Genomic DNA, 25357 nt, shown 5'->3' on the forward strand with positions numbered 1-25357 from the left:
GCTTTTCGTGCTCTGTACTGTTTCCAAATGCTGATGAATAATCTATTAGAGAACAAAAGACTCTGGATCTGATTGGGTGGCAGAGAGCAGTATGTAGATGGGTTATACAGAATAGCATTGATCCATACCTCTCCATTTCCCTCTTCCCCTCTCTCACCCGTAGGACCTACCGGACGGATCAATAGTGCTCAACACATTATTGACCTCCGCCTGATACCTTTCACAGGAATAAAGACAGAGACATAAACACTTGATGGCAAAAATGGAGAGGACGGAAGGGATGGCAAGTGCATTCATGTGTGGGTGTGTGTGTGTGGGCCTATATTTTTGTGTGTGTCCCTGCCTGGAGAGGTACTAATCTACATTCTGGTTCACACTGATATGTACCTCATCACTGTCTCCTTGACCCGCTGTCCTTAACGCACACAGAGAGGGGCGTTGGGGGGGATTGGGGCGAGGACAGAGAAGCAGGGGGAGGGCCTGGAGGAGTGAGGATGGGAGGTGGTCGGAAAAAAGCTGACTGTGGTGATCGAGCCGGTTCGCCCATCCCGTCGAAACAGAGCGTTTCGCTCGAAAAGCAACAAGACACAGCTGCAACTCTCGCCATCACGTCTGACAAATGAATGTGAATGCCAACACAATCTCTGAAAACCCAGCTGTTCCTCAAAACTGGCACAACTCGCACGGTAAACACACACACATCCACAATAGGCTGCTGCCAAGGTAGCAGCGCCGAACCAGACAGGAGGAGTGTGCACGCCAGCGCTAAGACACACAGCAGACACAACATCCACTTAGCCAGTACTCCACAGAGAAGGCAGGGGGGCTGCAAGAACATAACAAGAACACAACTACAAACCAGAACAAAACCAGAACATTCAAATCAGGAAGACAATTTTAAACCATAACCATGGGCACTTAGATGGAAATACATATTATGTTGTGAAAAAGTATATTAAGGAATTGATCCCAATCTTTGCAGAACATTTTTTAAGACACATCAGAGGATGTTTGAGCATTAATGATATGTTTAAGGTCATGCCATAGCAGCCCGATCAAATTTAAGTTTGAGCTTTCGCTAGGCCACTGCAAAACCATTCCCCAAGCCTTCTAGAAGTAGGCTTGATTGTGTGCTACAGATAATCGTCCTGTTGCATGACTCAAGTGCGTTTCACCATTCAGTTGTTGTTCTGGATTATTTTGTGACCTCCTGGATCAGTCGTGGGAGCTCTGCTGGAGTAATTTCCTCCAAATTTCCGGGCCTCCTCCAGGGGGGACGTGCACCTGGAACACCTCTCAAGGGAGGCGTCCAGGGGCGACCGGAACAGATGCCCCAGCCACCTCAGCTGACACCTTTTGACGTGGAGGAGCAGCAGCTCTACTCCGAGCTCCTCCCGGATGGCTGAGCTCTTCACCCCATCTTTAAGGAAGTGCCCGGCCACCCTGTGGAGGAAGCTCATCTTAGCCGCTTGTATCCATGATCTCTTTCTTTCGGTCATGACCCAAAGTTCATAACCATAGATGAGGGTAGGAATGTAGACCAACCAGTAAATTCATATTCATGGGTTCGCCTTTCAGCTCAGCTCTTTCTTCATAACAACGAACCAGTGCAGTGACCCCATGACTGTGGCGACAGCACCGATCCGTCTGTCGATCTCCCGCTCCATTCTCCCCTCACTCTTGAACAAGAGCCTGAGATACTTCAACTCCTCCACTTGAGGCAGGAACTCCCATCCAACCAGGAGAGGGCAAGTCACCCTTTTCTGGCCAAGAACCACGGCCTCGGAGAAGCTGATTCTCATCCCTGCCATTTAGCACTCGGCTGTGAACGCACCCAGTGCATGCTGTCTGGTGTAGATCTACACAAGTTGTCTTTCTCTAAAATAAAAATTTGTTTGATCATATGAAACATTTAATTGCAAAAAATGTAAATCTGAAGAAATCTGTATGGAAAGAATTACAACCAATATATGTTGTAATTAAACCAGATTAAATCATATGTACGTGTATTCCTGGAAGAACAATCGACTTTAGTTTCTCCTGGTGCTTAAAAATGGAGACAAAGTTTTTTCTTCTCCTTTTTAAATCAGCAGCAGGTATGGAGTTCAACTGCTGTTGATAAGAAGGTGAAAAGTGGGTTAAGACTGAAAACGCAACATCAGAGTCATGTCTGCTATATATAGCTGCCTGGTCTGTAAGGTATCTTATTACTGTATATAGGTGAGTCATTACTGTCCCTTTTCTGTGTGCATGACTGGCTCTCAGCTGCACACAAGGCTGCTGGCAACTCTGAACAAAATAAAATAGAATTTAAGATTGGCTCTATTGGTCATTAGTATCATTTAAGATCAATAATATCTGATGGCATGAAATAAAAAGGTAGACGAATCATAGCTTAAACACATTTAGATTGTTTACATATCGTTGCTTTTGAAAATCTAGAAAATATTAACTTACTTTTCTAAATGATTAAAACTTAAACCAGGTGCACCACTTGGAGCTACTAGCTGATGCTTCATTAGCAGTGTAATGATCCAACTAATGAGACGACAGAGAATGCCAGGCACACGAGAATGAGACATAACATTTTAGAAATATTTTGGGAAAAACAAATAAATTGGTTTAAAAAGGTTTTAAAAATCACCAAACTCTATTTTACTAATTTCTATAATAGAAAGAGTTGCACCAATCAATCAGATTGGCTCTGGTCAATGAATAGCAAGTCAAATACTTTTTTCCTATTTAATTAATGAAACTATTAAACTAAGAAGTCCTACTATTTTCAGTCTATAAAAACCTCATCGAACAACATGTACTTTCATTAAAGTTAAACTAGAATCAGATAAAGGACAGGGACATGTGCTTTTATTCATAAAGGGGCACGATCCTGTAACTCCTTCATTTTTATTTGGATTTAAAACGACTACGTCTAGCAAATACCCTGCAGTTTTTCCAGATGTATGCGTCAACGTTTTTAAGAAAAAAAGAAAAATCCGAAAGAATCGGTAGGTCAGACCTCAAAGTAAATCAGAGCAGCCAAGAAAAGCTTGATTGGTGCAGAGCTACTAATGCTATAGAATATTTCAGTCCAGGTTCGACGGGTCCATTAAGATTTCTAATTCAAATTCTAAGGTGGTGGTAATGATAAAAAAGGAGCATTTTTGTATTTTTACAATTGAAATAAAGGTTGCATAAAACTCAAACCAAGTTGCTATTGAAAAGAAATAATCAAATGCAGTCCACGCTCAGTAAAACCGTGAAACAGCCCTTTAGTTAAGCACTAATAGGAAGCTTGCAGCAAACGCTAACTAGTCAGTTGGGGTATACTTGGTTTTTACAAATCTAAACTTGATGGTCGAAGTTTTTTCACAGGAATGATTCCACTTCGACTAGAAATTTGGTATTTTATTAAAGGAAGATCTCATGCCGCAACTTCTCATTAAACCCATATTCACTTGGCTTAAATGTGTCATTAACATTCAAGCATCTACTCAAATATTATCACACCAATACTAATTCTCAGGGAATAAAACATGCTGAGAACACAGACGAAGGACCAATTATCTTCATGTTCTCTATACTGGTCTCCTCTCCTAAGAGCTACAGGGCATTGTAGGTAAACCACCAGATTAGGTGATCAATCTTCTCAGGAACAGAGGTAGCTTTAGTGGTTGTGGTGATGAGGAAGGCGGGGAGGATAGGAAAGAGAGAGTGAGACAGCAGGAAAGTTTAAGGGAAGGACAAAGTGATAAGCCAAGTGAGGCGCAGTGGTAGAGGAAAGGAGTAGGAGATATACTGTAGTTGAGATGGTTGAGTGGGAGAAGTGGTGCAAAAAGTAATGCAGATGTGGAGGTGCTGAAGAGAAACCCCGATTGCCGGAGAACAAGATGTGAAGAGGCTGAAGTTATGCAAAATTCAGGTGAGAAAGGAAGCCGAGAGAGAGAGGGGAAAGAAAAAAAACAAATGAGTAAGACGTGTAAATGTAAATAAAAATGAAATCAACGCCTTTAGTTTTAATTTGGGTAAGGAAAAAAATCTCTGGCTGCATGTGCTTGTGACTCTTCTGAATGCTTTTAACTGAAGGCATATTTGTCCTTGACATGTGGTATTATGTCTTTTAGCTGACAAAAACAGACAGCTTTGTGTTCGGGTTCGAGACCGCATTCAAAGACAGTGTGGGTTGTATAAGGCACATTCCTGAAGCACAAAGAACAGCAGTGTGTGTGCTTCAAGGCTCGCTGATGCACCACCTGTCTCAAACTGATGTGCTTCCACACTAGTATGAGACAGACTGCTGGATCCGGACAGGAACTGGTCTCTTCACAGAGACATTTCTTCTGCATTGGAACTTTGACTAATCAGCAAAAGTAAAAATAAGCACTTTAATGGAACTGACTATGTTTTCTAAAAGGTTTAATCCTGTCAAAAACACCAGGTTTAGGCAGATAAGTAAATGGCTAATGGACTGAATTTATATAGAGCTTTTCCAGTTAAACCGACCAAACTAGAGCCACATTCACCCAGTCACACTCACAAACATGCACACATTCATACACAGATATACAGATTGAAAGGAAACTTCAGGTTAGGTGCCTTGCCCAGGGGAAAATTGACATGTGGAAGGAGGAAGCTGGAATTGAACCCATAGCTTTCAGATTGCAAGACCACTACTTTCCTCCTCAAGCCACAGTCGCCTAAGATCGATATTTGATGCAGCCTGCCCATACTGATCATCTCAAGTGCAGAAACCATGTTAAGAACTGGGGTCCTGGATGTTTGGTTGTTGTCAAAAAGAAAGCACAGAGGCTGTGTGTTTACTTGCACACCTTTGAGCAAAGATCCAGGATCCAATCACATGTGATTACTTAAAAGTTACTGGCGACACCTTCTGAAGTCAGAGTGAACAAAGAGCTGTACTCTTGTGATCGGATCACTTAGGATGCATGTTAATGCCAGGTGTGAACAAAGCTTATAAGCTTTAAGCAGATCATCCCGAGAGACTCAGCAAGTGGAGAGTGGGAATTTCATCAACAAATAAACTGCCTGAACAAAAGCCACAAAAGCAAACTACAATTTTAGCAGAATTTTCAATTAAAATATGAACAGAGTTGAATAGCAAATGTGAGTTGTTGTTTTTTTTTTTTTTTTTTTGCCTATTTGATCATTTCTGTCTGACAGTAAAGACAACTAACGTTCAGAGAAAATCCACAGTCAACTGAAGAATCTATTTTGGTTTGCCAAGAAAGTAGCATTAGCAGTGCTTATGTCTCTCTGCTTGGACAAAGCCATTGACAAACTGTTCCTGCCTTTACCTTTTGGACTATTTGTATATATTTCCCACTAGAAAATATTCCTGGCCCAGTGTTTCAGACATTAACTGCGTCACGCTTTAGATAGAGCTATTGCTGCCATTATCTATGGTTTATCTGTGTTTCTCTTTCCCATAGAAAGTACTCCTTGCTCAGTGACTAATGCCCCTTTTCCACTGGCTCGATTTGGCCCTACTGGACTCCACCTGGCTTGCTTTACGAGTGTTTCCATTACGGTTTTTTATGGGCAACTACTTTTTGGACCCTGCTCCTGAGCAGGTACGATCAGGGCCAAGTAGGGACTTCATGTGACTTGAACAGACTGATGTTCACCGATTGGCAATGGGACCAAAAGCAACGGGAAGGTTTACCAAGAGACATTGCAGGGAAAAGTTAATGAAACTCAACAGTGACCACAACAATGTTAAAGGACCACAGTGGCCGGAGCGGGTCACACAGAAATTTTACTATTTACAATAAATCATATTAGTAATCATAATAAACCATGACTGTAGGCTGAAAGAAAAGAAAAAGGACACCTCAGCTTTATGAATTACAGGCAGGTGAGGCGCTGTATTTAATAACATCCTAAATAAGCTGATCACACATAAAATCAACTGTTGCACAAACATTTCCCTCAAAACACATAAGACAACACCACCGTGAAACAGCGAGTTTGGTTCGAAAATTTATAGATGGTCCTTAAGCGAACCACTGTTTGCAAGAGGAAGGAGCAGGCAGAGAGCAGCTGCCCGTTTTTCATCAGCTCAAATGGGAGGAACCCGCTGAATCTGCAGAGGACAAATATCCAAAATCCAACCTAAAACTAACTTCCGCGGGGTCAGAAGTCCGCGGTTTTGCGCCTTAAAGTCCTTGTCTTTATTATTGCCATAGCTGAGACAAAACCTTCCTCATAAAGCCCAAAATTAACTTCTTCAGGCAAACTGCTGTCTTACCAGTCCAGACACTGGTGCCGCTCCTCTCTGCTTCTCCTGCCACACCCCTCTCACATCAAAAACCCTGAGCCTTATTTTATAAGTTCCAAATAATCATCCCAGTGGATCATTTTATACATAAAAACATATATAAAATATTCTTGCACATACAATAATACAAACATTATTAGTGTTTAGTTTATTTGTTTTTATTTTCAATTTATTTTTTATCATTTCACGCAGATTACTTTAATGTGACAACCGAGTAACGTTAATAGCAGCACATCGCATCATAAATGGATTTATGACGGAGGCGGGGCTTCAGCCATCATAAATCCAGCCATCAGTGGGTCAGGGGAAACACAACTGGTACCGTACTGAGTAGAGCGGAGTGGAGCCGGCTAAAACGAGCCAGTGGAAAAGGGGCATAATTGTGTCACTTCCCTTGACAGTGCTATTGCTGTCCTTACTTATGGGTTCTCTTTGCATATCTTTGTTATAGAAAGTACTCCTGGCTCAGTGTTTAACTGTTTCCTTGCTGAAAAAAAGAACTGATTCAGCTATTTGCCATTTACGTCTTTTTTTTCTTCTTTCCCATCAAAACCGATGAAGCCTCAGTGTTTCTGTGTTTAACTACCTCGCTTTAGCACACATTGTTTTTTGACGAAGCTGTTGCTGCCATTATTAATTTGCAATCTTTGTTTAATTCCCATAGAAAGTTTCCCCTCGGGGATCAATAAAGTATCTTTGAATTGAATTTGAAGTACCCCTGGACCAGTGCCTCTGAGTGCCCTTCCTGCTCTTTCAGTCTCCTAGCCAGTTGCAGCAGCTGGCCACTAATACCAAAGCCGTTTCTGTTGGAGGTTTCATCCTGTTAAAAAGTGGTTGTTGCTCTTCACCATCACTACATGCTTGCAAGGGGATGAGGCAATGCTGCAGAGTTGGTGACTAAATGCTACAAGCTGGGCTTCCTTAGATGGATAATCCTGACTAACAGGCATTATATGATCAACTGAATGGTATTATAACTTGGACTGAATGGGAACGCATGCAATTCCGTCTGAATCAGACTACATGGATGGACTGGACTAGAATAAAGTGAATTTGGATCTAGCTGGATTTTATATAGTCAGATATGAATTTGACATGTGAGTGAATTGGCACTATACAAATAAACTAAAATAAACTGAATAAAACTGAATAAGTCAATAAATATTACATATAGAAGGAATAGCTGGTCTATAGGCAGGTATGATGAACAACTTTTAACAGAAATCAGGCAAATAATTTGACAGAACATTCACCAACAAAACCCCAAAACCCCTGATATTTGGCATAAAATGAATTACTTATGCTTCTGTATTTAGGCAATCATAACGTTAAGATAAACAGTATTAGATCTAATAAGCTACATAAGCTTTAGTTAAACTTCTATATAAGGAAATCAATTACCCAACATCACGTTTTTCTAAAGATGAATCCTGTAAATCAAGCTCTCTGTAATTCAAGTATTAAAACCAACCATAGCACAACCTTTGCAGAAGGTGCCTCAACAGTAACTAAAACTCTTGGCCGTTTGTCTGCATCCAGCAGAGAGAACAGTGATAGTGTTTCTTTAATGCCAGCATGGAATCTAGCAAGTTCACAGAACTAAAACTCTTTCGAGGTGAAATTTCTTTCTTCCTCTAGCACTGCCTTTAACAGGCTCATTCTTTTGAAACCAGCAGAGAGGGGACCTGTGCTCAGAGGCTAACCTCAGGGGGCTGGAGCCAAAATTAAACTGGTCCCGTCTCTGAGATTTATCACCGTTAGGAAGCAGACAGCAAGCATCCGTGTCACATGCCCATCTACATTTATACACACCGATAAATGGAAGGAGGGTGTGAGCCCGGCCACCCTCTTATGGGCAGGTTGCCAACGATGTCCCACCACCAACAAACACACACATACACACACAAATCCCTGGCTTAGCCTCGGCCCAGTGCTGGGATTACCGGATTAGAACGCTATTCCATTATCTCCCCACACTATAACAGTACATACACAGACACACACAGTCTTGGCCACGGAGGACAGACTGAAGACAGACAACCATGTCAATCACAACAGCTGACATTTACACATAAAACCATACAGTTACAGTCTTCAGCAATAGTATGAAAATATAACTACATGTTGTTAGGACCCAAAAGAAGATTCTTTGGTGGTGAATAAACAACTAAAACTGGGAGCAAAGCACAAAACCCAACAGTTCCACCAAAATGCTGTTATTCTCCTTCTGCATCAATAAAAATACAGTTTTTAAAATATTGGAATATCTCAGCCCTACAACCTACAGATTGAATTTTTCAACGTTTCTTCACAATTACAAGAATTCTCTGACATTTTCATTAAATTTGACAGTTTTGACATATTAATTTGTCTACGTCATTTTTCTTTTTAAGCAGAACGCCAAATATTCAGAAGTTTCAGATTCATCAATTTGGAAAATGCTCTTCTCTCTATAATGGGTTCTGTCATGCTGAATCTTTTCTGTGGGCAGACAAAGAATTTCAGGTCATCATCAGCAACACTTTTACATTATAGAGAAAAACAATTTGCTACTCAATGGAGAAAATAATCAGTCTACAACTTTAACACTCATAGGAACTACAGATGCCTCAATCAGTTTGTCTGTTATAGGAATCAGACCTTTTTCTTGATTAGCTTTAAATAATGATCTGCCCTTGAAATTTTTTTCTTCTATTCATTAAATGCAACAAACTCCGACCATTTTTGTCTATAAACAACAACATATACTTTGATGCGTTTTTTTTAACCTAAATAACAATCTGATAGATGTTACAGACTTATGCTTTGATGAACAAATGGAGGTAATCTTCTAATTTCATAATCTTCTGTTCGATTCAAAAGTGCTACCCCAATTAATGAAGCGGTGGAGCATAGTTTTCTATTTTACATTTTATAGTCCCTAGAAAAGAAAAGAAAAATCAGAATTTGAAGGTCACACCTAAAAAGAAAACCAGAGATTGGCATTGGTAAAGAAAGGCTGATTAGTGCATTTCTAAGTTTTACATCTGTGAAAAAAAATTTAAATAAATTAAAGAGTTGCTGCGGTCCCCTTTTGTAATTCATATAGACCACACTGAGGTGGATCAGGCTGGGCTTGGAAAACAACAACCTGGCACTCTGGGATCAGCTGTGTGACATCTGAAGCCTCTTTCAGATCCAACTCCCAATCTGATTTCTGCACTTGTTCTTTATGCTTCGTGATCTGCTGAAAGATTTCAACATGAACGGTAAGTCAAAGACGGCCCACCCCTATTATGCGTCTGATCCACCTCAGGAGGAAGTCCCACAGACCCAACAACCATGAGATGAAAGGGTTTGATGAGGCTGCAGAACGACGGTGAAAGACTGACATGATACAAGCAGCGGCACTACAATTTGCAGCTGCAGGGAGAGCAGTGCCTCTTTATGACCTTCCAGGGACCATCTAATTGCTAAAAAACATTAACCAGCAGATCATCAATGATGCAGATAATATGTGAGGAGGGTTTCATAGTTGTTTATCATGGAACTATGATCTGAAAAGGGGCTTGGCTAATCGGCCATTAGAAACAGGCAGAGCCCAAAGACGTTCTGACAGAAATATTGTAAATAAAGTATTGTGTATTGAGTTTATACAGTAAACAGACAAAACCTTTATTCAGCCGAGATTTCTTCTGCTGCTCAGAGTGAAGAACCAGAGTTCCCTGATTTGTACTGAGACCCTCCAATTTCAAAACTCTCAACTCTCAACAGACTAAAATTTGGGAAAAAAAATTATAATCCAGTTTTGTAACATTTTGGACATTTAAGGACAAAACATTTACTTTAAACTGCTTGAATAGCAGCATTATCTGTAGGTTCTGCAAATCATGAAACCGCAAAGTGTTGAAATGGCTTCTAATGTTCAGTGTGAGGTTTAGGGTCATATAACTACTACTACTTTTTTGACATCTTGGAGCAACTTAAACCAACTCTATGCAAATTTGTAACTTTTGTACTTGCTACAACAAATAAAATTATTCTAAGCATAGTTTGTGAAGAATGAATCTGACATTTTGTTTGTAAAACTTCAAAAAATAATAATCATTTTAATACATTATTTAGCACTTATACAGACCCTATTTAAGAACCACAGATCCAGTTTAACTTGAACTTGTCTAAAGTCCAATAAGTAGTGCGTTGGTCCTTTTTAAAATGTCTGAATAAGTATAAATTCAGCTAGTAAGCAAAATCTCTAAATGCGGATGGGGGAAAATGTTAAAATCATGGTGCGATGTGACAGCTTTACTATAAAGAATGTCAATTAGATATAAAATCAATAAAACCCACTGGATTTATTCAGCTTCTTGTTGGTCCCTTAGAAAGTTGAAGGCAGGAAAGAAAGTTTTGAAAAATGGAGAACTGGGAAATATTTCCATCCATCTTGAACCAGCTGTAGAGATGTTGAGATTGTCAAACATCAGCTGAAGCCATTAGACAGTTTCAGACTGTTGTGTGTTTGTATATTATGTGCACATAAACATGTAATGTTTGTGGACGTTCTTGAGCAAAGAAGCAAAGTTCTCAGTTTATGATAAGAGTCTGGAGAATCCAGGCAACACACAAATGAGGAAGACACATTGAGGGGGAAATGTGGGGTTGCCAAAAGACAAGACGAGTACATAAGCTGAAGAGGTTTCCGAGTAAACCAGCAACTTTTAAACTAAACAACAACACTCTCTCTCTAGATTGTCAGCTGCTCCTGCCTTCACAGGTTCAGGCCGAGTGACATATTTCAGTAACAAAATCCCCTTGTTTCAACTGCATCAATGCCACATGCACCTCCCATCAATCATTCTTTATTACCTACAATGAGTTCTAGAATTGCGCCGCTCAAGGTGGCAGCAGGTTGGAGTAGCTCTGTTACTTTTGATTCTGATTTATTCTTTTTTGGGAACTATTCCTCTTGTGGTGGATACAGTTGATTTTTTTTGGATGACTGTCCACTCCGGTGTCGGATGCTGTGCAGCTTGGAAGATTTTTCTTAATACTTTCTATTTTTGGACATTTGTTATGATGCATTGCCATGGCAATGGGGTTGTTTCTTACAACCGGGAACAGCTGATTAATATCTCAAAAGCTCAAATAATACTTCAACTACAACCACATATCCCTGATGAGTTGAAAAGGAGACGCCGTGGATGCAGAGCAGGAGCTAAGAGAAGAGAGAGAAGGAGGAAGTTCAAACCATCTCTTCCGTCGATTATGATGGGCAATGTGAGATTGTTGGGAAACAAGTTGGATGAACTCCAAGCCCTACAAAGGACCCAGCCAGAGTACCGGGCATGCAGTATCATGTGTTTTACTGAGACATGGCTGCAGGATCAAATCCCCGACTCCAGCGTCTCTCTGCCGGGCTTTTTAACCATACGAGCAGACAGAGATTTAAAGAGGAGCGGCAAATGTAAAGGAGGTGGACTGGCAGTACTTGTGAACAACAGATGGTGTAATCCAGGACAGGTTACTGTGAAGTATCAACTCTGCAGTCCAGATATTGAACTGTTGGCAGTAGGTTTTCGTCCATATTATTTACCCAGAGAGTTCACCAGTGTTATTTTGGCAACACTTTACGTTCCACCTTCCGCTGTTGCCGACACTGCATGTGATGCCATCAGCTCAGTTGTTGCTAAGCTACAGACACAAAACCCCAATGCTTTTGTGGCAATTTCTGGTGATTTTAACCATGCTTCACTCTCTGCTACACTTCCAGCATTTCAACAGTTTGTCAGCTGCTCTACCAGAGAAAACAAAACATTGGATTTGTTTTATGCAAATGTCAAGGACTCATACATCTCTATAGCAAGACCTCCGCTAGGCAAATCAGATCACAATCTTGTTTTTCTCTGCTCGAAATATAAGCCCCTTATTCAGAGGCAACCTGTAATAAAGAGGACTGTGAGAAAATGGTCACAGGATGCTGAAGAAGCTCTGAGGCTACAGACTTGGACGCACTGTGCCAGCCACATGGAGAGGACATCAATGCCATGACTGAGTGTGTAACCGACTATATAAACTTCTGTGTGGATAACATCATCCCCACCAGAACCGTGAGATGCTTCCCCAATAACAAACCTTGGATCACCAGTGACCTGAAGGACCTGCTTAACAAGAAAAAAAGAGCATTCAGAGAGGGAGACAGAGAATTATTGAGGAGTTTACAGAAGCAACTTAAAGTCAAGATAAAAGACAGCAAGGAGGTGTACAAGAAGAAGCTGGAGAGCAAGCTCCAGCAAAACAATATCAGAGATGTGTGGACAGGGATGAAGAAGATCACAGGCTTCAAGCAGAAAGAAGATCAGACCAATGGAGGTCTGGACAGAGCCAATGAACTGAACACATTCTTCAATAGGTTCAGTTCAGAAACAAGCTTCGCATCCTCCTCTCCTGCTCACAGCCAAACAGACATCCCACCCTCCTTTGACCCACAGCAGTCCAGTAACACCTCACATTTTTTTATCTTCCACCTCAGCCCTAGACCCTTCTGCTTCTACATGTTTGCCTTCAACCATATCAGAAGATGCTGATGCTTCCTTTGCTTTCCCCTTCCACCTGTGTGTCTCAAGAAGTCAGGTGAAGAGACAACTGGAGAGACTGAATAGGAATAAGGTTGCAGGTCCAGATCATGTCAGCCCTAGAGGCCTGAAGGCCTGTGCAGAGCAGCTCTGTGGGATTCTCCAGCACCTCTTCAACCTTAGCCTGGCCCAGAAGAAGGTTCCGGTGTTGTGGAAGACCTCCTGTCTTGCTTCGGTACCAAAGAAAACTCACCCATCAGTCCTCAATGACTATAGACCTGTAGCCCTGACATCTCACATCATGAAGGTCCTAGAGAGACTCCTGTTGGCCCACCTGAGTAAGCAAACAGTAAACCATCAGGATCCCCTTCAGTTTGCTTATCGCTGTGGAGTTGGAGTTGAAGATGCCATCAATACACCTGCTTCAACAAACCCACTGTCATCTGGACAAAGCCAGTAGCACTGTGAGGATCATGGTCTTTGATTTCTCCAGTGCATTTAATACAATCCAACCTGATTTGCTGTCAGAAACTCCAGAAGACTCAGGTGGAGGCCTCAACAATCTCCTGGATCAAAGACTACCTGACAAACAGACCACAGTTTGTGAGACTGAAGGGTTGTGTGTTTAACCAGGTAGTCAGCAGCACAGGAGCACCACAGGGGACTGTACTCTCACCATTCCTTTTCACTCTGTACACCTCAGACTTCCAGTACAAGACAGACTCCTGTCATCTGCAGAAATACTCGGATGATTCTGCAGTCGTGGGGTGGATCAGAGATGGACAAGAAGCTGAGTACAGGAAGGTGGTGGACCGCTTTGTGGCATGGTGTGGAAACAATCATCTCATTTTGAACGTGACTAAAACAAAGGAGATGATTGTAGATTTTAAGAGAAACAGGAATAAGTCAAACACTATTTCTATCATGGGAGAAGAAGTGGAGGTGGTGCAGGAGTATAAATACCTCGGTGTTCACCTGGACAACAGACTAGAGTGGAGATGCAACTGTGAAGCCATCTACAAGAAGGGACAGAGCAGACTGTACTTCTTGAGGAAGCTTAGATCCTTTGGTGTTTGCAGCAAGATGCTGCATATCTTCTATAAGTCTGTTGTGGAAAGTGTGATCTCTTCTGCCATCATCTGCTGGGGAAGCAGCATCAGAGCCAGGGACTTAAAAAAGCTCAACAAGCTGATAAAGATGGCTGCCTCTGTTCTGGGGACTCCTCTAGAACCTCTGGAGATCATTGTGGAAAGACGGATTCTTCATAAAATGAAGAACATTATGGAGAACCCTGAGCATCCTCTTCATGAGACTGTCCTACAACAACAGAGTGTCTTCAGTCAGAGGCTTCTTCAGATCTGCTGTAAGACGGAGCGCTACAGGAGATCCTTCCTGCCCACAACAATCACCATCTACAACGGCTCTTTGAAGAAACCTACATAATATGAGCTACAACAACATTTAATTTCCCTTTGGGATTAATAAAGTAGTTTTGAATTGAATTTGAATTGAATATGAAAGATGTGTAAACACGATTAAAACAGAACGTTTTAAAAAACCTTTGGTCTGCATTAATTCAGCTGGAAAAAATATTGTTAAATAAAATGATTGTAAATGAAGCATTTTTAACATACACTTTTTAAGACAATGAGAATCATCATTTGATTAGAAAGCCATGGGTACAGATATGATGTGACACAAGCAGCATTCTTTTAGCAAGTGTACACCAGGCTGGATGAGGACCTATAATTAACTTGCTCCCACCCACACTGAGGAGGATGGTTAAAGGACCCAGAAAAGCCCTCTGAAGCTTACTGTTAGAGAGCCGCAGCAAAGAATGGCATCTTAGCTTCACCCAAGTTCTCTGTGAGAACCATCAGACACCAGCTGATTGGCTGACTGATGCAGAAAAAAGGCATTTTCTCTCCTACCATCACAAAAATAAACACATTGTGCTTTTAAACTGGTCAGATGAGACCAAGATTTCCTGTAACAAACTCTCCCACTGTTGGGTACGGTGGAGATTATGTGATGCTATGGGCTTGTCAAAGACACAGGTTACCAAGACCACATGGCACTCTTAAAAACATCAGGACATTTTGTATTTTTCTACGTTTTATGCTGCTGCAGTGAAATATTAATTCATTTTAAGGCTTTCTTACATGTCCTTCCAGGGGCGGGAATAAACTTGCCCCGAGCTGTGTGAGTTTTCCCCAACCGTATGTTCCTGAAGAAGATGCTAGCATTCAAGAGTTTTACTGGAGATTAACCAACAATGTTTCCATAAGCTTCAGCAGACATTCAATATTTGTCACTTACATAGTCATGGAAGGCCTTTGCCTCGCTGGAGTGCTCACACGTCTCCCTTCGGTCTGGGGCCGCACAATACAAATCCCAGAATACACTAAAATGAAGAGGGAAAGGAAAGGTCAGAGGTTAGCAAACAGAGCAATCCAAGCACATGTGTAACAGCTATTCATCATAACCCATTCACACACTTTCATTATCTCCCTAGCACTCTTAAGCCATCTCTTATGCACTCGAGCATCTTTGTAAGAGAGACACAATGCCAGTGTCACCCTCTCAATCAACCTCTCACTCACTCAAAATACACACATGTACTTGTATTATCATACTAGCGCCCATTTCCGCTACTTGCACGCATGTCCTACTATGAAGTGCTAATGGAGCAAATGCGCTCCCTTGTCCCTGAAACACAATGTTGAACGAATCTGGGCATCGAATAACCTTGATATCAATATGCAACAACAGCAGGGGATCACAGATCAGGTTTTTAACTTGTCTACTATATTTAAGAGAAGTGAGGCTAATCAAACAGCTAATAATTGTGCTGAATACCTGTCTAAGAGGTTCTTACTGGATCTTTCTTAGAGCACTGATTTAACAAAAACACTATTAAAGTTCTGGAACAGCAAGACAACTACTGAGAGGTCTAATCAGCTGGCCTCTTCAGTCGGACTTCATTGGGTTGTTGTAGTCTTCAAAATTGCACAGAACCTGTGCTGCTTCACTTTCCAAGAAGCTGAATTTGTCAGTCTTGTAAGCAAAGGGAAAACGTCTATTATCCATCTGCACAGCAGCAGGTGTAGAAGGGGCAACATTACTCCATGTGAAAAAAAAGTTTCCATACAACATCACGTGAGGAGACGTGCAATAATGGGATGAACTGCAAGGAGAGGAGGGCTGGATTGATCATGTTGTGCCTCCCAGATAGCCCACAATGGTTGGGAAAGCCTTTCCTTATTTGAAAATCCAGAATGGTTATGGTCCGATTGTCATTATTTTGTTTTTAATGTCACCATAAGATGAGTGGTAATTTGAGAGCAACACAAGCAGTTCATGTTCTGGAAGATTTGTTGCTATGCTACGTTTGCATTATCTCACCTGCTGATGTTCCAGCAATTTTACTAAAGGGACAGAAAAATGTCTCAAGAAAAACTCAAAAGAACCTTCAGGGCTTCAGATATCAGCCTGAAGAACATTACAGCATTGCTATGGATGTGTGCAAAGGCCTTGAAGTCCGGAAATGTTTCAGTGGAGCACCAAGATGCTGAATGTTGATAGCATTAGCTGCCATCAGAAAACAGCGGTCAACACAACGTTTACAACTCCTGGATTTACATGATTTCCATTTTAAAAGTTAGATATAGGGTTGCAACTAACAATTATTTTGCTAATCGATCAATATGTTTTTTTCTGATTATTCAATGAATAATTGGATGGAAAAAGGTGGTAAATAGGAGATCTTTTACAGAATTGGAACCAGGTGAAGCTAAAGTTCTGCCACTTGAGTTCTGGATAGAGCATATTTACAGACAAATAAGGTTTTTCAACTTTAATGAAAGATCTATATATTTGTTGTACAATTTTGGCCTTATTACAGCTCTGAGTGGGTTGTTCTTACAGCAAATGGCATGTTTTACAGGCTGTATACTCCAGTTAACGATTATTCAATTACTAAATTAGTTGACAATTATTTCAATGATTGATTATTCACAATTAATTCAGTTAACTGTTTCATCCCTATTTAGATACATTTCCAGACTAAAATGATCTGATGTTGTAACTTAGTTTCTGGGTCATGTTGTTGTGCAACGTGGTCAGCCTTTTGGTTATTTTGACCTTCAGGAGATGTGTAAAACGAAAAGCATGTTCTTGATTAACTTTAAATAATGATCCGCCGTGTTAATTCTTTTCTCTTCTATTCATTAAATGCAACAAACTCCCACCATTTTTTGTCTGTAAACAACAGCATGTACTTTGATGCGTTTTCTTTTTATAAAAATCTGATAGATGTTACAGACTTATGCTTTGATGAACAAATGGAGGTAATCTTCTAATTTCATAATTTTCTGTTGGATTCAAAAGTTAATGAAGCTGTGGAGCATAGTTTTCTATTTTACATTTTATAGTCCCTAGAAAGGAAAATAAAAATCAGAAGTTGAAGGTCAAACCTAAAGAGAAAACCAGAGGTTGTATCGGTAAAGAAAGGCTGATTAGTGCGTTTCTAACTTTTGATATTTTTTTTTACTTAAATAAAATCTGATGGATGTTGTAGACATATGCTTTGATGAGCAAAATGGAGGTAATCTTCTAACTTCTAAATTTTCTGTTGGATTCAAAAGCATGTTCTTTTATAATATTTTACTAATATGATCATGGTTCTTATCACAAACGTAACATTTGTTTTGGAAAATGATGACGTTACTTTTACAAGGTTTCTACACGTTTCCTATAAAAATTCAAACTTATCGACAGCAAATTTTCCAATGTTCTTTGTTGTTTTTTATCCAATCTATGAAGAATAAAAAGAAAAACTCAGCATGAATTTAAAAACAGATATTTCTACAGTGGCAAGACATTTAAATATGAAACCTGGAAAAAAGCTCCAGAACCTAAAAGTGGACGGAAAGGTCAGATGGTTGAAACTTTCAGATGATGGGACAGGAAACAAAATCTGGAAATACAAACCTTTTTCTATGATCTTACTGTCTTTGTCCATACATATCCAGACCCGGAAAATACTTAACTCCATAATTTAAAGATTCTATCAAACCGCATCAGAAAGCTGCATTTACACCACAGATGCCTACATGGCAGAAGGTGGTATGGATGAGAGCGTCAGTAAAGTCCTCTAGATTCAGGTAAGCTGATGAAAAGGCTGATGTAAAGTCAACTTGTATCTGACATGAAAACTTAAGGTTATGGATATAACCCCGGTTCTCTGGTTTGCATGAATGAGTGTCTCACTATGGGAAACGCCTCCTGCGTGACCTCGACAGAAGCTTAAATGTCATTACGCCAGCCCTGAATGGCTGGCATCAGTGACGTCTATGTCAGGAGGGGCCCCAACCCTCACCCTATAAATAGGGTAGACATAGTGTCATTCGTCATTCAAAACAAGCTCACCTCTTCCTCGCTTCACAGCAAGGAGGATGGTCTGGTGAGACACTCACTCATGCTAATCAGAGAACCGGGGTTATATCCATAACCCTAAGTTCACTTTCATAGCATTTGTTTCGTGTCTCACTATGGGGAGAAATACTGTCTCCCGGATTGCCAGACATGCCTGTTTAAAAGACAACTGTCCCCAGTGACCAATCAGTAGGGGGCCTGACCATGAAAGCCTGCACTCAAGACTGAATGTGCCAAAACAGGAGCAGTCACATCAAGTTTGTAAAATATAGCGAATGTATCTGAGGAAGTCCAGCTTGGAGCTGCACTCATTCCTGAATAGAGACCCCTTTAAAAAGGGCCCATGAGGACGCCAGCCCCCTGGTGGAATGTGCTCAAAGACCAGACGGGGGCTGGAGCCCCCTGCTAGAATATGCCAAAGTAATAGCTTCCACAATCCAGTGGGAAAGACGCTGCTTTGACACAACTGATTGGTTTTCCTAAAACCATGCGTCCTGTCCAAATAAAACCGCAGTGCACACACTGGACACAAATTATGTAGGCGTCTTTGCTCCTCCAAAGCAAAAGGAGGAGGGTAAAAGGCAGTTAGCTCTATCGGGAATCATGAACCCACCACTTTTGGAACAAAAGCTGGGTTAGGTTGCAAGATGACCTTAGAGTCACCAGGGAAAAAAATTAATACAGGCTTGGTGGACTGAAAGGCCATGAAAGGCCATGTATTTCACCAACCCGTTTAGCTGAGGCCAGAGCAAGTAGCAAAGATGTTTTGAGGGATAGAAATCTTAGGTCAATTTCTCCCAAAGGTTCGAAAGGAGAACGAGTAAGAGGTTCTAAAACAGTGGGAAGGTCCAAATGCCTGGATGTAGGCAATTAACAGCGTGCCCCTTTCATAAAGCGACAAACCAACGGATGTTGGCCCACTGTTTTTCCCCTGAATCCAACGTGACAGGCGGAAATAGCAGCCAAATATACCTTAATGGTTGAAAAGGCTTTGCCATTATCAATAAGGTTTTGTAGAAATAACAAGACCACTGCCACCGAGCACTGATAGGGGATGGTGTGAGAATCTGCGCACCAGCTTTCAAACACCTTCCACTTTAGCTCATACAGGGACCTGGTTGATGGTGCCCTGGCACACTGAATGGTGTCAATAACACCAACAGGTAGATCATCTGCATTTAAATTCGGCCGCATAAAGGCCAAGTCCAAAGGGCCAACCTTTCTGGATAAGGGTGAAATATCACCCCACGTGAGCCTGCGATAGCGGATCCCTGCGAAGCGGCAGTTGCCACGGTGAGCTGCACAAGATTTGAAAAATCTCTGCCAGCCAGTGCTTTCCTGGCCACCGTGGAGCTATCAGGATCATGGACAGGCCTTCCTCCCTCACCCTGCCCAATGTTGGAGGAATGAGAGCTACTGGCGGGAATGCATAGAGCAGAGACCCCGGCCACCTGTGTGCCAGAGCCTATACTCCCAGTGGAGCTCCCTGGTCTCGCAGGGAGAAGTAAAGTGGGTAATGAGCGTTCTCTCTCGATGCAAACACGTCTACAACTGCCTGACCGAACCTCATACAGATCCGGTTCACCACCTCTGGGTGAAGTTTCCAATCTGCATAAAGCGGGTTGCCCTTTGATAAAGGGTCTGCACCATCAGGGCTCCTGCTATACGAGTCGCTTTTAGAGATTGCAGGGTCAAACTGCACCAGACTATCAGTTTGTGTGCCAGCATTTGCAAGCGGGGGGACCTCTGTCCACCTTGCCTGTTGATGTAGGCCACTACTGTACAATTGTCTGTTCTCACCAAAACATTGCTTCCTCTGAGCCAGGGGAGAAAATGTTTCAGAGCTAGGTGAACAGCCATAAGCTCTAAACAATTTATATGAGTCGAGCGCATGCCAGCTCCCCACTTTCCATTTATGAATCTCCTGTCGTGAGTAGCACACCAGCCTGTCAGAGAGGCATCTGTGGTGACCACTTTTCTGGCAGAGATGGTACCTATAGTGATGCCCTGAGTCAGGAAACTTGGGTTCTTCCACTGACGAATAGCTAGAGAGCAGGCTGCAGAGACCTTTACTCTGCGGTGGCCGTCTCGATGTGGGTCCAAGTTCAGAGATGAAACCCATGACTGGATCCCCCTCATATAGAGGTGACCGAGTGGTATTGCCACCACAGAGGAGGCCATCAGGCCCATCAGCCTGTGGCATTGTTTCAGGGTGACCGAGCGACCCCTGCGAAACAGAGCCAGACTCGACCTCATGTCCTCCACTCTCTCTTGAGATAAAAAGGCTCTGAACCGGACAGAGTCAGCCCTATGAAGAAGATGCACATTGAGAGGGCATTAGAACACTCTTTTCCCAGTTTATCTGGAAACCCAGATGTTCCAGGTGCTGCACCTAAAGTATCTCCCTGCATCTGGGAAAACACATTTTCTTTGAACCGAGGTGGGGCGACTTTGAACTCAAATCTGTATCCCCGTTCGATTGTACGAAGCACCCATTTTGACTGTGTGCAGGCTGCCCAGCGCTGTCTGTGTAAGAAGAGAGGGCTGACCGGCCACTGTGCCAGAGATGGGGCAATGCTACTCTTTGTGGCGGAGCACCAGGACATGCCGCATCCTCCCCTGCCACTGTCTCTGACACACTACGTAGGGGGGAACTGGATGCCGTCTTCGCAGCTGAAAAGACATGGGTCTCCACAGGCTGCGTTATGGTAGACAAATATGTTTTTCAACATATTTGTTGTCTTTTTTAATGTTTTTAAAACATTAAATGTTCAATGCCGTCCTCGGCTTTCCGCCTAGATGCGCGCATTGAAATTTTTTTAATACAGAGTGTATTAAAGATGTGCTTTTGTGGCAACTGTCCAAACAGAATCTCTCTTCCGTCATCCCCGGAACGGCTCGGGACTTGCTCTCTGCCTGGAACGTGTCCCCCCGAAAAAACTCCGGAACAGGGCTTGGAGACGGCGGAGTGGCCTGTGAAAAGGGGGAACTGGGCTTGCTGCTGCTCGTAGCAGCGGGAGGAGGAGGAGGTGCAGACTGAGGGCGTGCCTGAGGGGACTGTTTTCTAGCCCACGGGTTCTTCGGACCTCCAGGGGTTGGTGCCACGGCCTGCGTTTTAGGCACCTTGGGAATCCTGAACGCTGGCGTCGGGCGAGCGGCAGCCGGCGCGTGCGACTGACGTGGTGCGGCGGGATATATTATTCTCGGCAAACAAAGTTTTAGAGCCTCATCATCTCTCTTCTTTTCCTCACATCTCTTCTGCATAGTGGTAACTGCTGCACCAAAAAGACCATGGGGGACGATCGGGGTGTCGAGGAGTTCCTCCTTTTCCCTGGTCGTCAGATTGGTGAGCCCAAGCCAGCATGCCCGCTCCTGAGGAACCATGAGACCCATGGCACTTCCCGTGGCTTGTATAGCCAGTTTATGAAGACGGAGAACATGATCCGTTATTACACAGATTTCCTCCCACAGAGCGTTATCTGGTTTAGCGGTCATATCTTCTTCCAACTCTGCCTGGTATGCGGTCAGAATAGATTAAGTGTTCAGGGCTTTCGCAGACAGGACCGCAGCTTTGTAGCACTTGTCGGTGAGGCTAGACTGAAAGCAGTCCGTCTTGAAAGGGAGGGATGCGGCCGTGGAGGAATAGGACATCTTTGGGTGAAGGTGGCGTGCAACCAGCGGCTCCACCAGTGGCGTCTGATGTAAGCCATGACCCTCCATGCCCTCACAGTCCAGCAGAGAACTTCCTGCGAGGGGGTGCCTCTCGGTGTAAGGCTCATCTCTCCATGTCACCGCAATTTCATCCAGGAGCTCTGGAAAAACTGGCAGCACATGCTAGCGTTTATGCTAGCAGGGCTTTCTCAAACGTTTGCGCAGCTAATAAGTATGAGGTAGCTTGCTGTACGGTATTGCTACCGGTACGGTATTGCTACTTGGTGGATAAGCGTGAAAAGTATTGCTACTTCACGATTGTACTAACCCCAAGAAGTATTTCTACTTTTCGCAAGCTAGCGAACAACCGTATAGCTGGGAACAAGAGCCCGGTAACCGAGTTGTTCACCCGGTCTATGGACAGTATAGCTTAGCACCCAGTAGAACAGTCGTTAAACAGCTTCTGGGAGAAGCGAGAAGAGGTTGTTGAGAGACGAATGACACTATGTCTACCCTATTTATAGGGTGAGGGTCAGGGCCCCTCCTGACATAGATGTCACTGATGCCAGCCATTCAGGGCTGGCGTAATGACATTTAAGCTTCTGTCGAGGTCACGCCGGAGGCGTTCCCCATAGTGAGACACGAAACGAATGCTATGAAAGAGAACTACTGCCACTGAAAGGAAATTGGGGTTTTGTCTAGAGATGCAGAAAGAAATCAGCTTTTTTTGGTGCAAATGAGTGAGCGGCTAGTCAGATAATCAAAAAGCCAATTTTCACCCAATCAGTAAATGCATCTAAATGCCACCCGGTCGCATCAACAACAACAGTCTTTGGAGCGATCTTGTTAGTGTTGGAAGAAATCTAAAAGCCATTTACAACATCGGTAAAACTGAAGTCAGAAGAACAACCAAACATGCAAGAAGATTTTGGAAAAGGAAGCAGTATTTTCTATGGATGCATAGCAACCGTTCATTTAGGCGGCTGCAGCAGAGCTAGAACACCACTCATTATTGCTCCTTCACCTTTCCTTACTTTCATAGTTCCATAACGTTTGTACGCTACAAAGCGTCTTTCTTGCTGCCTTGGAAAGGTTGCATCAAATTAATGATGGAGCAAAATGACCAGGAGCGGTCGTAGCTCTCTGATCAGAGCATCTCTGACTCTAGCTTCCATAAAGAAATGTATTGCAAAGAAATGCTTTTTTATAATGATTTAGTTGATTAGGGACCAAATGAGGAAACACTATTAAACTTGCGAGATTTAAGGTGCAACGTTACGGTTACAGACCTTCATCCGATAAAAATATTTCCCTTCAATTAAAACTCTTTTAAATAGGAAGTGGTTCTAGGTCTCTGAACAATCATGTCAAATCATCAAAAGCTGTAAGAACACAACAAAAAACTCCACCACTAAAAACTTATATGGACTGCTTTGCAAAAGCCCTCTGTAGAAAATATGATTCAGGAATATTCTTTAGAAACAGTTGTAAAAATTAAAGAAACATATTTAAAAGTAGTTTACTTTGTCCTTTTTTGGAGCCAAAGTTTATATTTAAGTAACTTACTGAGTTCATATCTCACAGTTTAGTTATTAGGCAGTGAAATTATACACACAGAAATATTACACCAGTTTTTACCGTTACCATTTTGATATAATAATTTAAAATGACTAAGAAATATCTCAAGGACCACTTGTGTAGTATTAAAGCTATGAAAGCTAAACTGTCACTGAAATAAGAAGCCATCAATGGACTGAAATACTTATGTAAATGTGATTTATATCTCCCTTGAATTTAATTATAACACACATTAAGAGGCTGGAGTAAAATCAAGAAATGTTTGAATGCACTGTATCCCACAGTGCACCAGTGAAAATGCTGATCAGGGCTTAAGATGTTGACCCAACAGGTCAAGTCTGATAGAGGGGGAGAAATGACAAGGAGGAGGTGGCGAGGTGACACAAAGGAAGCTGGAATGCAACGGGTTAATCTGCTAAAAAGCCCTCTCCCGTGTGAACAAAGGGGGTAAAGTCGGAGGGTTGGTTGGGGGTGGGGGGGTACACAAAGGGTAAGGAGAGGGGGGAAGAGGAGGAGCAAATGTGGGGGTCCATTCCCCAACCATCTGGATCTATTGTTTCAGAAGCAGTGGTGAAGGTTGGGGAGCAGGAGGAGGGGACAAGAAGAAGGAGAGAACGGCGGGGGTCAGGGCCCCAGTTAGTCTGGTCAAGTAAAAGGCTGCAATAGGATGGACTTTCACTTCAATGAAGACATTTTTAAATCATTTAGGAGTGCAAGAATATAATTTTTTGTAAATTTACATGCCAAGATCCTTTTTTAGCTCAAATGAAGCCATTTGTTGATTTCACTGTCATAGTAATACATTCTAGCAGGTCAGGATAGATAAATGAAGGAGAATGGATTCAAAGCCTAAGCAACGTGGAATCTGTTTATTCAGTCACTCGTTTTAAAAAAGTACCCGCTGCATGAGGATAATGTGACAGGGATACTTACCACCACCAAGAATGAAGGAATCCGGGTGGCTCTCCTAACGTAATATTTTTCTCCCATCGGATCTGAGAAGAAAAGAGGAGAGCCATGATAGATAGCATCATGTTTACAGGTCCAGGGGTTAAGAACATACTGTAGAATCAGGCTGTCTGCAACCAGCAATGGCCTCTGACATGACGATAGGCATCTTTCTGGCGGTGTCCATCTCCTCCACTGTCATTTGGCTCAGCGAATGTGAAAAACATGAATGATTCCAAATTTAAACTAACAGACGCTCACTGTTGAATCGATGCAAACATCTATGTGCTACATCCTGCAATGAACTTAAGCCTGGTTTTAACTTTCACATCTCAATGGGATTCACAACGGTGCAGAGTTACCCCGTAGTTAGCCCTACGTTCCAGACCTGATTTACATTGGACGTGACCCGCTCCGCTGTGGAGCCCAATGGTCCTCCGAGGAGCATGAGCAGATTGTGCAATAAAAGCCAGTGAGAAATGTGGAAGTCAGACCAAAACAACTCATTCTGCAGAAGTTAAAATAGTTAAAACTGCTTCACTTTTTCTTTGTGTGCATCTACAAACACACACAACTGCAGCCTATTTCCAGGATCCAGCAGAAATACAAACAGGTCGAATTTTGCCGGATGCCCAGGCGCACGCTGGCGCCCTGTGGAGCCAGTATAAATGCTCTCATTGACTATAAATGGTGCGTGATTACTGCAGAGCTCGTAGCATGGCGATGTAGAGCGAAGACGGACGCCGTATAAATTGGGAGTTAGCATGATCCGGTGTAAAATTAAAGCATTCCCTTGAGCAAAACTTACAGGTTCTACTTGGAAATCCAGTTTAGACACTTGAATAGACGGTTTGAAAACAATAAAACAATCTCCACCAAAAAAAAAAATGGAGGCTTG

At 42.4% G+C, this 25357-nt stretch overlaps 1 protein-coding gene across 2 annotated transcripts in view; it reads right to left on the bottom strand.

Annotated features, from left to right (window-relative positions):
- The window catches only part of zgc:110158 (uncharacterized protein LOC553590 homolog), a 67083-nt gene that overhangs the window by 29314 nt on the left and 12412 nt on the right, over positions 1-25357 (bottom strand). For both annotated transcript variants that reach the window (XM_047393000.1, XM_047392999.1), the window contains exons 3-4: positions 24445-24506; positions 15166-15250 (exon numbers count right to left, since the gene is read on the bottom strand). In XM_047393000.1, the coding sequence (XP_047248956.1) occupies positions 15166-15250; positions 24445-24506 (147 nt within the window). The remainder of the gene's footprint in view (positions 1-15165; positions 15251-24444; positions 24507-25357) is intronic.

Source organism: Girardinichthys multiradiatus, chromosome 19 (assembly GCF_021462225.1).
Source record: "Girardinichthys multiradiatus isolate DD_20200921_A chromosome 19, DD_fGirMul_XY1, whole genome shotgun sequence".
Classification (NCBI taxonomy): domain Eukaryota; kingdom Metazoa; phylum Chordata; class Actinopteri; order Cyprinodontiformes; family Goodeidae; genus Girardinichthys; species Girardinichthys multiradiatus.